Source organism: Microtus oregoni, unplaced genomic scaffold (assembly GCF_018167655.1).
Source record: "Microtus oregoni isolate MIOR12 unplaced genomic scaffold, Mior012 000033F_ref0000390, whole genome shotgun sequence".
Lineage (NCBI taxonomy): Eukaryota > Metazoa > Chordata > Mammalia > Rodentia > Cricetidae > Microtus > Microtus oregoni.
This window is the reverse complement of record NW_024543092.1, coordinates 17,546,792-17,563,003: the sequence shown is the minus strand read 5'-3', so window position 1 is coordinate 17,563,003 and position 16,212 is coordinate 17,546,792. Positions and strand designations below refer to the sequence as shown.

The 16,212-nt window shown below is 45.5% G+C and overlaps 1 protein-coding gene across 1 annotated transcript; it reads right to left on the bottom strand.

Moving 5' to 3' along the window:
• Positions 1-7,833: 7,833 nt before the first annotated feature.
• LOC121466508 (CD9 antigen-like) lies at positions 7,834-8,986 on the bottom strand. The gene has a single exon (XM_041680244.1). It carries the CDS (start codon positions 8,908-8,910, stop codon positions 8,230-8,232), a length of 681 nt encoding a protein of 226 aa, XP_041536178.1. The 5' UTR covers positions 8,911-8,986; the 3' UTR covers positions 7,834-8,229.
• Between the last annotated feature and the right edge of the window lie 7,226 nt (positions 8,987-16,212).

Here is a 16,212-nt window from a genome sequence, read left to right as displayed (position 1 = left end):
TCCACTTCTTTGGACACAGTGTTTCCCATTGTCCCGGAGCTCACCAATTAGGCACACCTGGCTGGCTGGTGAGCCTCAGTGATCCTCCGCTCTCCACTTCCACAGCTCTGGGATTACAAGCGCACTCCACCACACCTTGCATTTTTATGTGGGTTCGAGGAATCAGATTCAGGTCCGCAGGCTTGACAAGCGCCTTACTGACCGAGCCATTTCACTGTCTCTGAGTTCCAGGAGTGCTAACAAAGCTTCCCATTCTGAGCAGCTGGAACTCTCTGCCTTGAGAACGGTCCAGCTCTAGCAGAAATGTCACCCTTACGCCTGGAAAGGGCAGGATCTCTGTCTTCATCACCCATTTGGAGCAATGTGCATCCAGCCAGTCCTTGGCCAACAGCCCATGGAAAAGTACCATATAGGCATGTGTGCTCTTTCTCTGCTCCCGCCTTCTGCCTCCCTTCTCCTCTTCCATGGCATCCTCAGCCCTGATCACCAATGTTTGCCTTCTTAGGCCATTAGCACTGCCCCATTCTTTGCTTTCAGTTCTTCCCCCTGAAACTAATGCCAAGAACTTGTCCCTAAGCAACAAACAAAGTAACCACAGGGCTCAGCCCCTGCATGGCCATCTCAGGCCTGAGGACTCAGATGGCACTGAAAACAAGCTTCTGTCGGCCAACATTTTTCTGGTCTTATAACTGTTTATGGTGGAGAGATCATTCTTGCATCATATTCTTTGATCCATCCCAAAGTGGAAGTCTATGTTTGAAATGCAGTTGTAAAAGGAAAAATCAAGAAGTAGTAATCTTAAGATTATCCTACCAATTTTAACCAAATCTAACTGGAAAACATTATGTACTTTTGTAGATAACATTCAAATTTCATGACTTGAAAATTGACCTTCAAGATGAGACTATTATGGGTTTTTCCTTTGGGTAGAAGGGGCAGGAAAAGGCTTGTGTGGCTAATGCTTATGGGGATTTTAGCATTCGCAGAAGTGTCTTGTTTCCCCCAAGGATGAGGAGTTCCCTTTAGTCGTGATCCTAGGTCATAGGCTGGCCAGACTGGAGATGCTTGGACTAGAAAATTGACTTTAAGAGAGGCGATCTCAATGGCATGAGAGCTGATTGCAGAGACATAGCCTCAAGCTGCCACTAACATTTCAGATGCTAAACAAAGTGAGCCATGAAGAGGAAAGAACTACTATTTCAGGTTCTTAAGCTGTCTGAGACTAGAGTGTGCTTTGTATCTCAGAATACCACACACTACCATCCTAGCCCTGTAACTCACCCACAAGCCTTTAGCAAAGTTCCTACTTCAATATTCTTTTAACCTCCTTGGTCAAACCTGGGCCCTCCAAGGACAAACCAATGGTCCAACCACATTTCAAGGCGAAACCTAATAACCGCAACGGAGTTTTAAAAGAGCTCATGTTTAAAGGGCTCATAAAAAAGAATCCCATATGAAAGATGTATTTATGCTGCCAAGTACATTTAAAAAACTTGACATCATTAGGGTAAGTAAAAGGAAATGTCAGCACTCTATGGTTAAGTCATTTACGGGGAATTCATTCAGCATCCAATTTGAATTGTTTTTTCCTATTAAAATGCTAAGACTTCTGGTCCAGGCAGGATACAGAGCATCAGGTCCAGAGAGGCATTTGGTAATAGGGAAAAGCAGCGCTCTATCTGAATCTATAGAGAGTTATAAGTTAGCCTGAGGCTAAAGTTGAGGCAGGAGAACCCTAAACTGTCAAAGGTCAACAAAGATGATGTGGAGTTGTGGCTGGAGCTCAGACTTCAGGATCAGATTGGGGTTCAGTCACTCTGGCTCTGGACAAAGTAACCTGGTTTCCTGGAGAGCAGACATCACTTCACAAATATTGACCGTATGGTCATTGGCATCTCAGAATCCTTGTGAGTCTCTCACAGTCATGACAGGGTGTGGTCTGGAGTTTCCCTTGAAGCCAGGGTGCTTGGGAACAACACAGTCTCATGTGTTGTGATTTCTGCGGTGTTTAGATCGCAGGTGGTCCCAGGTGAGGGATGAAGAAATGATCGCGTGGCCTACCCCACCCTACACAAGCTCTCAGAAGAGATTTCCTTCCTGCAGCACTTGGACAGCTTACAATGATCCAGCGACAAATCTGTCAAGGTCATTTCAGAGGTACTTGAGTTGCCATGGAATTAGGGATGGTCAAGCCTTTGTCAGGATAGAGAACTGTGGCAGTTTCTAGGAGGAGCCCTAGGAAGACAGATGCTTCCCTGAGAACTATATTAGCTACTTTCTTTTTTTATTTCTTTTTTATTAATTTATTTATTAAAGATTTCTGTCTCCTCCCTGTCACCGCCTCCCATTTCCCTCCCCCTCCCCCGATCAAGTCACCCTCCCTCATCAGCTCGAAGAGCAATCAGGGTTCCCTGACCTGTGGGAAGTCCAAGGACCACCCACCTCCATCCAGGTCTAGTAAGGTGAGCATCCAAACTGCCTAGGCTCCCTCAGGACCGCGAGGGGTGCACCCACACACTGAGACAATGGGGATGTTCTATCGGGAACCCACTAAGGCCAGCTGGCCTGGGTCTGAAAAAGCATGGGATAAAACCGGACTTGCTGAACATAGCGAACAATGAGGACTACTGAGAACTCAAGAACATTATTAGCTACTTTCTATTGCTGTGATAAAACACTATTACTTTAGCAACGTATGTAAGAGTTTATTTGGGCTTATGGTTCAGAGGGACAAGAATATGTCTTGATAAGGACCCAGGGCAACAAGCAGCAGGCATGGTGGAAGGGTGTGGAGCAAACAAGCAGGCTTCCACTACAGAGTAAGGATTAGGAAGCTGAGCGCTCACATCTTGAACTACAAGCACGAAGCAGTGTGTGTGTGGGGGGGGGGGAGAACTGGGAATGGCGTGAGGCTCTGAAGCCTCAAAGTCTGCCCCAGTGACATTCTTCCTCAACCAAGTATTTCCTCCAGCAAAGTCACACCTCCTAAATCTACAAATACAGTGCCACCAACTGAGGACCAGCATTCAAACATCTGAGCCTATAGGAGACATCTCATCCAAATCAACACAAGGAAGAAAATCCCAGGCTGTTTGTTTCTGTGCACTATATTCAGAGAGTGACTTACAGGAAGTGTGACACAGGGCAAAGCTGGCTTTATTGTTTGGTATTGGTTTGCATGAGTAAACGTAAAATTTATGTGCACTGGATGTTAGTCTCCATTGCTCAGGTGCCTGTTTATTGAATCAGTTAACAATTTATATAAAAATCATATAATTAGTTTTAGGCATTGGCTGGCTTTGCAGGACCATGAAGAACAGAGAAGGATGTCAGTGGTCCCTACATGGTCTTTAGAAGTTATCTGAGGGAGGCAGCACTTCTCGGTGTTATTTTTTATCTGTTGCCAGTTTCCCTTGTGGGTCTGCGTGAGATGAGTCTTGTGTGAACATTCTGTCCCGGATCCTTTCTCTGCTCCTCCTCCATCCTCCCAGAACTCTCCCTTGCTCCTCCTCCATCCTCCCAGGACTCTCTCCTCCTCCATCCTCCAAGGACTCTCTCCTGCTCCTTCTCCATCCTCCCAGGACTCCCCCTGCTCCTCCTCCATCCTCCCAGGACTCTCCCCTGCTCCTCCTCCATCCTCCCAGGACTCGCCCCTGCTCCTCTTCCATACTCCACACTACAGACACTCCATAATTTCCCTACAGCAGAGCCCTGTGGTTTGGGGTCTCCTTGACATAGCACAGGGCTGTCAAGCTTCTTTCTCCCAGACCGTGAACAATGTCTCCTTTCTTCTCTTAGCAAAACTACCTGCTCCTTGGCCCACTGCAGGTATTTCATCCATATCCTGTAGTAGTAAGAGCAGCAGGCTGCATCCCCCGGCACCCGGCTGCCCACATGGCTAGCTCTAGTTTATGCCCCGAAATAATTACACGGAAACTGTATTCTTTTAAACACCGCTTGGCCCATTATATCTAGCCTTTTCTCGGCTAACTCTCGCACCTGGACTAACCCATTTCTAATAATCTGTGTAGCCCATGAGCTGGCTTACCAGGAATGATCTTAACCTGCGTCTGCCTGGAGTGGGAGAATCATGGCGACTCACTGACTCAGCTTCTTTCTCCCAGCATTCTGTTCTGTTTACTCCTCCCACCTATGTTTTAACCTGTCAGGGCCAAAGCAGTTTCTTTATTGCTTAACCAATGAAATCAACAGATTGATATATGACACTCCCACATCAATATCCAGCAGCTAATCTGTGATAAATGATGTGTAAATGGAGTGTTGAGCTACCTGTGCCTCCCAAGACATGCTTGTGTTGTAAAGTTGGGACCCCCACCCCAGAGGGCCATACTCCAAATCATGACTACCCACATCAACTAGTGAAAAACTTCCAGAGGATAAGTGGGTAGAGTTGGCGACTTTTGGGGGTTCCTCAAATCACCCCACATATCCATTCATACACCCAGACTGATAGAAAGAACTCCACTGAACTTAGTGTTCAAAGCCCTGAGCCTATGAGGGACATTCTCATTTAAATAAACACAGCCCCCTTCCAGAAGTCCCAGCAGGTTCCTAGGGTCCATCTCACAGCATATAGCTCTGAGCACACAGGGAACCTCTCAGGCCTCTCCAAGACAGGGCTAAGAGAAGCTGGGGGAGAGACTGGGTGTGACCACACACTGGCTATCCTGGCTTGAAGAATCAGGTCCCAGTTTCCCAGAGTTTTCTGGAAATTTAGAACCCCAAGTTAGACATTTCTGTGGGAAAAAAAAACCCAACAACTCTAATTTGTCTTGGTAAAGTGACCGTGGCAGCTGGATGAGCGCCAAGTGTTCTCTGTCACCACCTCACCCAGCTACCTTGTTTATTCTTCAGGTTGGGGCTGTCCCTCTTGTCCCCTTGATCCCTCCAGTCAGAGAACACGCCTCGTCATGATGTCCTGTGGGCCTTTGTGCTGCCTTTCCCTTGGCAGTCACCAAGTGCTCACTGATGGGCCTGGACATCGACTTCGTCCCAATCATCCTGACCACATCACCACTTCACATCCATCCTAAAAGGCCTCCGAGTGCCCAGCATCTGATATTATATTCTTTGCAGAAGATTTCAGAAACTAGAAAAAAAGGAAATTTCAAAATTCCCTTTCCTACTCTGCCCCCGTCACCTGGGGTTCGGGCTAAGCTTTGCTGTGACGGGGACAACGCCTGGAGCATCGATGCTTGATTGGCAACAGTCTGACAAGGACCAGTCCTCTCCACGGGGCTCAAAGGCCCTGGAAAAAGCAGACTATGACAGCGGGGTTGAGCCAAGGCAGGAGCCTCTGAAGAGCAGCCTGGATGCAGGTGACCCTGTCAGTTGAGACATAGGTTGCAGTCTCTCACCAAGACCAGGGGGTCCGTGCCTCGAGGGCACAGAACAAGCTCCAAATGTCCCCAGGATGACACAGATCTCCGGAGTGAGGGAGCACTCAGACATCACAGAAGATGTGTTTGTTGGGGCCAGAGAAACAAAGGACAAAGCTGGGCCTCCTTCCCAGCCACTGGCCTGCCAGACCCAGCCGCCAGGCAGGAGCCAGGATACAGAGGCCAGCAGTGACCTCAGCCCTGCACCCATCTCTCCCAGCTTGGTCTGGGGGACCTCAGTGCTCCCCAGCTCTGGCCTGGGAGCCACAAGCCTCCTGTCCCTGCCTCTGAGAGGTCAGAGGTGGGAGCTTTACTGACTCCCAGCAGGACTTCCCAACTTGGAAGCCAGGATTTTTCTTCCCGTATATTACAATAATAAAACAAGTAATTACTGCCCTATTGAAATTTTCTGCTAACCACACGAGGTCCAGACATCTGAGTTAAACGAAGCCAGAGAAGCTTTAGTAGAGACTTTTTCCACAGCTGCAAAGCTCTGCAAATCTCAGAGGCGTCCAACAGCCGCCGCACCCACAAATATTGCAGGAATGAAGACGATTCAAATAGAAGAGAAATGGCTGATTATGCCTACCTGATAGGCCCTAATGAATAGTGGTATCCTTTGGAGAACATTACAGGAAGAAGTGAGGAGTCATTAGTTAGAACTATGAAGATAAAAATTTTCATTAATCATTCTGGCAAGGAGGAAGAGACAGAGGGAAAGGGTTGGCTTCGTGGTAGATTTGGAATGTTGAAGTCACTTGAGAGGTTCAGATCAGCAGAGAGAGGCAGCCTGCAGCCACGCCCTTTTGCTACTGAGGGAGGGAGCATGAATACCATGTGGTAGTTTCAATGAAAATATGCCCCGGTGGCTCGGATGTTTTAACACTTGGTTCCCCCCTTGGCTTTTGGGTAGGTTTAGGAGGTGTGGGCTTGTTGGAGGAATTATGTCACTGGGGAGGGCTCTGTGGTTTCAAAGTCATACACCATTCCCAGTGTGCTCTCTGCTTTGTATTTGCAGTTCAAGACATAAGCCCTCAGCTTCTGCTCCTGCCGCCGTACCTTTGCTCTGCCATCTTGGATGCTAACTGGTGTGGGAGGTCCTTCTGTCTATATGTTGCTTTTATTGGTTAATTATCAAGGAACTGCTTTGGGCCTATAGAAAGCTATAGGGAAACAGAGCTAGGCAGGGAAAACTAAACCGAATGCCGGGAGAAAGAAGGGCGGAGTCAGAGAGAAGTGATGGAGCCATCAGAAACAGACACCAGCCACGTGGCCATACACAGATTAATAGAAATGGGTTAAATTAATATGCAAGAGTTAGCCATTAAGAAGCTACAGGTAATGGGCCAAGCAGTGATTTAAATAATACAGTTTCTGTGTGATTATTTTGGGTCTAAGCTAGTTGTATGGCTGGGAACCAACAAATGGCTCTCACCTCCAACTATAGCTAAGCCTCTGGAACTGTAAGCCAATAAACTATTCTATAACCCATCTAGGCTGTGCTGCTTTACCATGGCAACAGAAAGGTACCTAAGACACATTGCGAGAAGCAGGAAGGGCTTCCACTACCCAGTGCTCAACACTATCCATAGGCATGGGGGCCCATATGGAGAAGACTTTTAAATTAAATGGGAGATCAATAGTCTCTCCCCAAAGAGTCCAAGACTGTACCTGGTAGGATAAAGTTCTTTATACCTCGTTCTGTAGATGAGGTAAATGCATTTGCCTATGGTCAAATTTTAACAAAACTTCCAGTTTCTAGAATAGCCAAAGGATCCAGTAAAGATTATTTAGGGATGAATGTCTAAGGCTCTAACATTCTGCTTCAGGTAGAGGATGTAGCTGTGAAGATCTGCCACTCTTTGCTCTCTCAGACCCATTTACACAGTGTGGGGAAGAAGCCCTGGGAATTCCTGGGCAGACGAAAGACAGGACAGGGTCTTCCAGATGAAGAGGAGCCTCAGGGCGTCTAGGGAAGTCAGGTTTTGCCAGGTGCCTGCTAGGCGTCAGAAGAAAGGGGCCAGGCTCAGAGGCACAGAGAGGCTCTTTGTGTGCCTGTGGAGGTCCAACCTTGTCCCCTGCATGCAGAGCCTCACTGCCTCCTTTCCCTCTGAGCTTCAGGCCTCCTGAAGAGCTGACAAAGGCCCCAGAGCTCTCTGATCAGGACACTCATTACTTCCTGACTTCTATGTCTATGAGAAAATTTAGGGGGAGTTTCTTTTGTCTCTATTGAGAAGACAAGGGGCACACTTTGTCCTTTAGTCTTCCACTTCCAAATGACTCTTGGTGCCTTCTCCACCCGTGGATTCCTCCTCCTTCCCAGGTAAAACCAATTCCCCCCCCAACTCAGTTGTCCTAGGCCATCTCAGTCGGGACTGACTTTCCTCCCCTCAGCCCTGGAGGCTGTGCTCTTTCTGTAAATCATTTTTTTTTAGACATTGTTATAATCTTTTATTATGTATCAAATTGTCTTCAATATAACTTACAACCTGATTAAATCTGATAGATACTTTTATCTATTTGAAGGCAAAAAAATTCTCTTCATGTACAATATCTTCTGTCTAGAATCTGGCAAATATAGTACCTTTCATTGCAGGATTTTTGCTTAACATAACAAGCAAAAATAACCAAAAAAAAAAAAAAAGTCGAAGCAAACTGAACCCCCAGATCCCTCAACTACAAATGTCAATAATGAATAAAGCATTAAAAAGACAAACACAGAATAACTTTTGTTTAGAAATGCATAATGAATACTAATATTAGTGGCAAACAAAATCCAAACAGCCCGCTGGTCCTGGGGCCGATGCTCCTGCTCGGGTTGGGGCAGACTCTAGACCATTTCTCGGCTCCTGCGGATGGCGCAGCACAGGATCATGCTGAAAATCATGCCGAAGATCATCACCACGGCGATGCCGATGCCCACTGCTCCAATGATGTGGAACTTGCTGTTGAAGACATCCTTGATGGCTTCTGGGCAGGACTTAACCTGGAAGCTCTCAAGAAGTTGCTTTTTGGGGCAGATGTCCGAGATAAACTGTTCCACGCCTCCCGCTAGGCCACAGCAGTTCAACGCCATGTGGATGGCTTTGAGTGTCTCCCGCTGGGGCTCATCCTTGCTCTTCAGCTTTTGGTAAGTGTCCTTGTAAAATTCCTGAACTTCCTTAATCACCTCATCTTTGTGGGTATAGCCCCAGACGGCTGCAGCGATCTCAATGGCGAATATCACCAGGAGGAATCCGAAGAACAATCCCAGCATGCACTGGGATTCCTGCAGAGCTCCACAGCAGCCCAGGAAACCCACCAGCATCATGAGGGCCCCAGCTCCAGTCAGGATGTACACTCCTGTGTAGAAACTGGAATGATTAGATTCTTGCTCAAAGATGCTTTTGGTTTGAGAGTCGAATCGGAGCCATAGTCCAATGGCAAGCACCGCAATTCCGGCCAGCCAGAAGATGAAGTTAAATCCGAAGAGCAGGTATTTGATCCACTTGCTACCTCCTTTGACCGGCATGGTGTAAGCTGGACTTCCGTGGGACAAGAAGCACGCACGACTGGGACAGAAGGGATGCGGCAACGGACTGAGACACGCTGAGGCTGGGGGCCTGTAAATCATTTTTTAATAAAAAAAACAAAAACAAAAAAAAAAACCAATGGACTAGGTTGATTGTTTTTCAGATTTAGATTTTATCTCTTCATCAGAAATCTCCCTAAGCCCCATCATCCTATTCGTGTAGATTCTGCTTTGTTCTGTATGCTTCCTGCCACAAACACAAATGCACACCACTTGTACCCATGTGCACACTTGTGCACGAACATACCCAGTTGCCAAGTAAGCAAAGATTTAACAAGTGCATATGAATGGTGCTGACGACTCCAAATGCTTTGCAAAATGAACCCCTATAATGACAGTCTTTGCAGAATGGAAGCTACAGGAGTCTACTTTGCGTGTAGTTTTCCTACTTTAAAATTGAATTTATTGAGTAATCCCTATGTTCCAAACACTACCCAAGGTTCTTTACATGGATTATCGCATTAAATCTCAGGCTAGCCCTACAAGGCAAGAGTTAATACATATTTTTTAAGTAGCTAATTGTGACCAGAGTTGCTAAATTGTTTATAGTCAATAAATGCTGATGATATGGGATATGTCTACATGTCTCCATCAAACCACACCAGTGCACAAAGTACAGCCTAGCCTTAAAGGGGCAGGAGAAACTCTGTACTGTAGGGATGTATTTCCCCAGGGCTGGGTCAAGTGGAGTTCTAGTTTTCTTTCTATTGCTGTGATGAAGATTGTTCTGTAGTAGTTTGAAAGAAAATGGCCCCCATTGGGAGTGGTATTATTAGGAGATGTGGCTTTGTTAGAGTAGGTGTGGCCTCGTTGGAAGAAGTATGTCTTTGTGGAACCAAGCTTTGGGATCTCATATATGCTCAGGCCATGTCCAGTGTTTGTTTTCCTTCTGCTGCCTGTGGATCAAGATGTAAAGACTCTCAGCTCCTTCTCAGTACCAGGTCTGCCTGCATGTCACCCACATGGTGATAACGGACTAAACCTCTGAACGGTAAGCTAGCCTGAATTAAGTGTTTTCATTTATAAGAGTTGATGTGGTCATGATGTCTCTTTATAGCAATAGAAACCCTACTAAGACAAAGACCATGACCAAGTGTAACTTGGGGAGGAAAGGGTTTATTGATTTACACATTCCAAGTATAGTCTATCACTGAGAGAAGCCAGGGCAACAACCCAAACTGGGCAGGAACCTGGAGGCAGAAATTGAAGCTGAGGCTGTAAAGGAGTGTTTCTTACTGGCTTGTTCCCCATGACTTGCTTAGCCTGTCTTCTTTCTTTTTTTTCCTTTTTAAATTATTATTTAATTGAAATTTCATATACCAATTCCAGTTCCCATTCCTTCCCCTTCTCATGCTCCTTCCACCCTTCCCCTCCCCACCCAAACAAAGTCTAACACATTGTTTGATGCAGGACCAAGACCCTCAAGGTTGAGCTAGTTATCTCTCCAAAGAGAATGGGCTCCAAAATGTCAGTTTAAGCAGTAGGGATAAATCCTGGCCCCACTGCCAGTGGCCCAACAGACTGTCCCAGGCATATAACTGTCAGCCACATTCAGAGGGCCTAGTTTGGTCCTAGGCTGGTTCCCCTCACTGTCAGTCTATAGTCAGTGAGCTCCCATTTGCTCAGGTAAGCTATTTCTGTGGGTTTCCCCACTATGGTCTTGATCCCTTTGCTCATATTATTGTTCTTCCCTCTCTTCATCTGGACTTTGGGAGCTTAGCCCAGTGCTTAGTTGTGGATCTCTGCATCTGCTTCCATTAGTTTCTGGATGAAGGGTCTATGATAACAACGAAGGTAGTCATCAATCTGATTGCAGGGGAAGACCAGTTTAGGCACCCTCTCTATTACTTAGGGTGTTAGCTGGGGGTCATACTTGTGGATTCCTGAGAATTTCCCTGGTGCCAGGTTTCTTGCTGATCCTACAATGGCTCCCTCCATCAAGATATCTCTTTCGTGCTAGCCTGTTTTCTTAAATATTCAGGACCACCTTCCCAGTGTAAGTACAAACTACAGTGGACTGGGTCCTCCTATATCAGTTATCAGTCAAAAGAATGCCCCAAAGACTTGTCTACAGGCTAATCTGATGGAGGCATTTTCTTATTAAGAATTCTTCTCAAATGGCCCTAGCCTGTGTCAAGTTGACAAAAAAAAGTCCACCCACAGTTAAGATAGTCTTTCCACATCTATTAACCTAATTGAGGAAATTACTCAAAAACATGCCTGATGGCCCCATGTGATGTGGGATGTCCTTCTGTATATGTGTTGCTTTTACTGGATAATAAATAAAGTTGTTTCAGTCAATGGCTTAGCAGAGTAAAGTCAGGCTGGAAGAGATAGAGAGAGAGAGTAGGTGGAGTCAGGGAGATACCGTGTAGCTGCTGGAAGAGAAAGATGCAGCTGCTGAAACTTTACCCTAGGCAACACCCTCATAGCAATACACAGATTAATAGAAATTGGTTAATTAAAGATGTAAGAGTTAGTTAATAAGAAGCCTGAGCTAATATGCAAAACACTGTTTGTAATTAATATAGTTTTTGTGTGATTATTTAGGTCTGAGTGGTTGGGAAACAAACAAGCAGCCTCCATTTGCAAAATGGTACCCAAAGTGGAGCATGGATCCACAAAAGACCTAAAAAATACTTAAGAAAACAAGAGAGCTTCTAGACCCATAAACACAGGAGCCAAACACAGCTTCTTGATAGTTGCATATTTTCTGATAGACTTTGTTTGCTGGTGGCAAGCAGAGGCATGGCTCCTTTAAGAGAAGGCCAATGACTCAGGCATATTTCTAGCTAGTTCTTATATCTTAAATTAACCCATTTATATTAATCTGTGTATCACCACAAGGCTGTGGCTTACTGGGCAAGGTGCCGGCATCTGTCTCCTTTGGCATCTATATAGCAACTCTTAGACTCTGCCTACTATCTCTCTATATCTCTTCCAGCCTGGCTATATTCTGCTCTGCCATAGGCAAAAGCAGCTTTATTCATTAACCAATAAAAGTAGCACATATACAGAAGGGCATCTGACATCACCCAGATGATTCTGATGCTACCAAGTTGACAATGAACACTAATGGCATCTCTTCCTTACCCCTTTACCTCTCTCTTTCCTCTCTCTCTTCCTTCCCTTGATGTGGGAGGTCCTTCTGTGTATGTGCTGCTTTTATTGGTTGATGAATAAAGCTATTTTGGCCAGTGGCTTAGCAGAGTACAACAAGGTGAGAATTCCAAGCAGCGATAGAGGAGGAAAGAAGGTGGAGTCAGGGAGATGCTACGCAGCTGCTGAAGGAGAAAGATGCCATGTAACTGCCAAAGGAGTAACATGCTGGCACCAGTAAGCCACAGCCTAGTGGCAATACACAGATGAATAGAAATGAGTTAATTTAAGATGTAAGAGCTAGCTAGGAATATGCCTAAGCCATTGGCCAAACAGTGTTATTAATTAATACAGTTTTGTGTGATTATTCAGGTCTGGGCAGCTGGGAAATGAACGAGCAGTCCCCAACTACACTTCCCTTCCTCCTCCATTCTTCCTTCTTACCCCTTCTTCCCCTTTCTCTTCTCTTCTCCTCCCTTTCCCCCTTTTCTTTTCATCATTACTTTCTTTGGAGAGTCTAAACTTCCCGCTGCTTCTACTATGCTAACTTCCCCCAGTCCTTGAGCAAACGTGACAGAAACCCCCAGTTCTGATGACTGCAGACAAGAACCAGGCCTCTGCTGCCCTTGGGTCTCCGTGGAGAATTATGGCACCTTCTGAGAGGGCAGCTTCCAGCTCTCTCAGCGCCCTTAGTTGTGCTGAAAAGGATCAGTTTCTGTAAGGAGTGCTTTCTGTCACACACAGATACGAAGATATCAGGTTCCATTAGCCCTCGGTTCAGTTTGTCCTTGGGGCAGCAGACTTATATTTGGAGGGAAAAGCTTAGAAAACCAGGGGCTTCCATTCCACTCAGGGACCTGCTCCCAAAGCAGAGACCACACTTAGAGAAACTTGGATGGTCTGCCTTGCAGATGGTGGAGCTCAGGCTCAGTAGTCTTTCCTGGGGGAAAAGCAGGTCTTCCTGAGATCTTGTTTGAAACCAAACATGGGGAAGATTACACTCCACAGTGCCCTCCAAGTGAAGCCTCAGTGGCAAGCACTTGGGAGACTTCAGAAGAAAACCAAGCCTAGCAACAAACTGGCCATTTCATGAGCAAGAACCAGGGAAAGGAACCAGGGAAAGAGTCCTCAAACACTGACTTCAGAACTGCCCTTGTGAGGGAGTCCAAATCTAATTGGAACTGACTGTGGAGTGATTTATCCCCAGGGTGAAAGCAATTGAACAATCAGCAAGCAATTAGCAGAGTCTGACAGTTGGGTGTGATCAGCGATGCAGATAATTAAAACATACCGCCCCAACCAACCTTGCCCCAGGCACTCCTAAGTCTGCCTTCCCTTAGAAGGTATACCAGAGGTTTCAGGCTGGTCAGGAAGGGGGAGGTGAGCAAGGATTCAACACCAAGAAGGAGACAGTTTGATGAGAGGATCGGTACCCAGGCCTGCTTATAATAAACACAAAAATTAAGGACAAAACACCATGAAATTATGACTTCCACACAGGTTCAATAGCACACAACACAGAGTTCCCACGAGGGAGCTGGGGAGAAGTTCAGTGGGTAAGGAGCTTGCCCCAAAGTAGCAGGGGCCAGGTGGCAGCACTGGATCACCGAAGATAGGGTTATTGTAGTTATCATAGTGGGCGTTATAGGCAAAGCAGTGTCCATGATGCCCTGCCTGTAATGGGTTGCACAGGCAAAGTGGCCTTTATGGTGGCATGACTTGTATTACTGACAAATCAATCATGGTCTTTCCAGACATGAAACAGATAAGGAGCCTACTACATTTCTTGTCTGAGATGTGTAAGCAGAAAAATCCTCAAACGAAATACAGGCTCCATTGGATCATTGCGAAAGGGGAGCTTGTCCTGTGAACAATTTCTTCACTTGAGTCAGTTTACCGACCCAGAGCTCCTTGAATGAAGGGATGGCCAAGCCCTCCTGAGGAAGAACTTTGCTTAAATATCTATGAGTTTTACTGCTAGCCTTTCTCCAGTCGTTCCCAGTGCTCCTACTAAGAGATGGGAGGTAGAGACAAAGTTTGCTGGAAGGCCATAGGCCAGCCACCCCAGAGTGTGCAGTATAACAGCAGAAATGAGAAAGACGCTGCCTCAAACAAGATAGGATGTGAGAGCTAAGAAAGTTGTTTTCTGATCCCTGTATGTGTGCCATGACACCTGCACATCCACACTCACATGGACACACACACACACACGCACATGTGCACACACACAGACAGAGAGATCAAAATTATTTTTAAAGATGATTCTATAATAAATTCTAATTTATTTAGAAAAGTATATGTATTCATCTCTTATTTTATCATCTGGAATAATTTCCCCAAACACTCAGTTTTCTGTAGAAAACAGAACAAAGGATGTAAAGGGGATTCTCATAAGATTAATAAAAATACCCAGCAGAGATCGTATTAGCTGACATAACAGCCACATGAGCAACTGACCTCCTAAGAGGAGTCTACAACTTGGCGTGGGTGAGGTAGTGCACAGGGCAGGCCCCAGACTGAGTGAGTTGCCAGAACTTTCATAAATGTCAACAAAAGCCCCAGATTCCCACACCCAAGATCTTACTATGCCCAATTACACAAATCTCTTCTATCAGAGTGCGGAAAGATCCAGCAACACTCAACAACAATGTTTCCTATGAGATTCCAGGGCTCCAGAGTGCAGTTTTGTTCTGGCATCTTTAACCACAGTTGTGCAGCCAGCAGGCATTTCTTTAGGAGACACAGACAAACACAAGCAATAAGCCTGGGGAAGGACTGGGCATGGTGCTGGGGGCACGTGCTTCAGCACAGCTAATTGCATTGCTCTGGCTCTACTCCCTTGTCCTGTGTGAGAGAAAGGCAGCATTAATGGATGTCCACTTCTGAGATGTGAAGGCAGCATTAATGGATGTCCATTTATGTGGTAGAGATGGCACAACTGCTTCTTCCACTTGTCATTGGCAGTTAGAACTGAGCATGGCACCCTGCTAAGCGTTGTCTGCATAAGGGCAATAGCCATGACTGTCCTGTGCCTGCCGTGTGTCAGTCTCCTGTCCTATATGTTACCCTCTGCAAGGCTAGTACAGCATATTGAGACTCCAAATACATCTTTGTTTTCTTATACTTCTTAGCTTCATACATGAAAGATGAAATGCTGGCACAATCCCTCCCAGAAGCAGCTAGAAGACTATCTAGCATGGTTCCTACCTTAGCCATTTCTAGCTGTGGGACCTTGGGCAAGCTACTTAGTCACTCTGTGCCTTGGTCCTTTCTTCTATAAAATGAGGTAGAACTAATACCTACTCCACGGTGTATTAAAAGATTTAATGTGTTAATACTTACAAAGCATTGAGAACAGTATCTGATGTGCAGAAAGAATTATGTGTTTCTTCAACAAAATACACTATTCGTTAAATCTTCATGATGTCATGAATCCTCCACATTGGTGGCAAGCCAAGCACTTTCTGCAGGGAGCTCAGCCTGCAGTTTTCTCTGAGATCACATTGTTAGGCCTGACTAAGACAGACCGCTCTCCAGAAAGACACACTTACGTACCCACACATACACAGTTTAGGTTACTTTTTATTTGTCCTCTGGCTAAAGCCAATGCTTTCTTTGCAAAGCTAATGCCAGCATTTAAGCCTATAGCAACAGCTCTGCAAAACACAGACTTCTTGAGTGTCTGAATTTGACTAAGTAGGATGATCTGCTAACTTGTGTTTTCATTGTCATTCCATTATAGAAGTTTAAAACTTCCCTCATTGATTTTCTTAATAACTAGCTGTATTATTCAGTCTCAGTGAACTGGCATAATTTCTGTACCTATTACTTTTTAATTTTATTTTATTATGGCCTGACAAGACAAAAGATCTTCTACTTTTTTGATATTTACTAAGACTTGTTTTATGGCCTAAAATGTGACCTACATTGGTGAATGTTTCCTGGGCTGCTGAGCACATATTCCACAGCTACTGGGCGAAATATTTAATAGATGGTTATGAATCCATCTGATATATGGTGTGATTAACCTCTGAAATTTCCTTGTTGATGCATTGTTTGAGTAATCTATCATGGGTGCAAGTATGGTATTGAAGTCACTCACAGTAGTTGTGTTTGAACCTATGTGTCCTTTTATGTCCAATT

Bases quoted from the DNA above. Each gene is read 5' to 3' on its own strand.
- LOC121466508 (XM_041680244.1), bottom strand. From the start codon at position 8,910: ATGCCGGTCAAAGGAGGTAGCAAGTGGATCAAATACCTGCTCTTCGGA.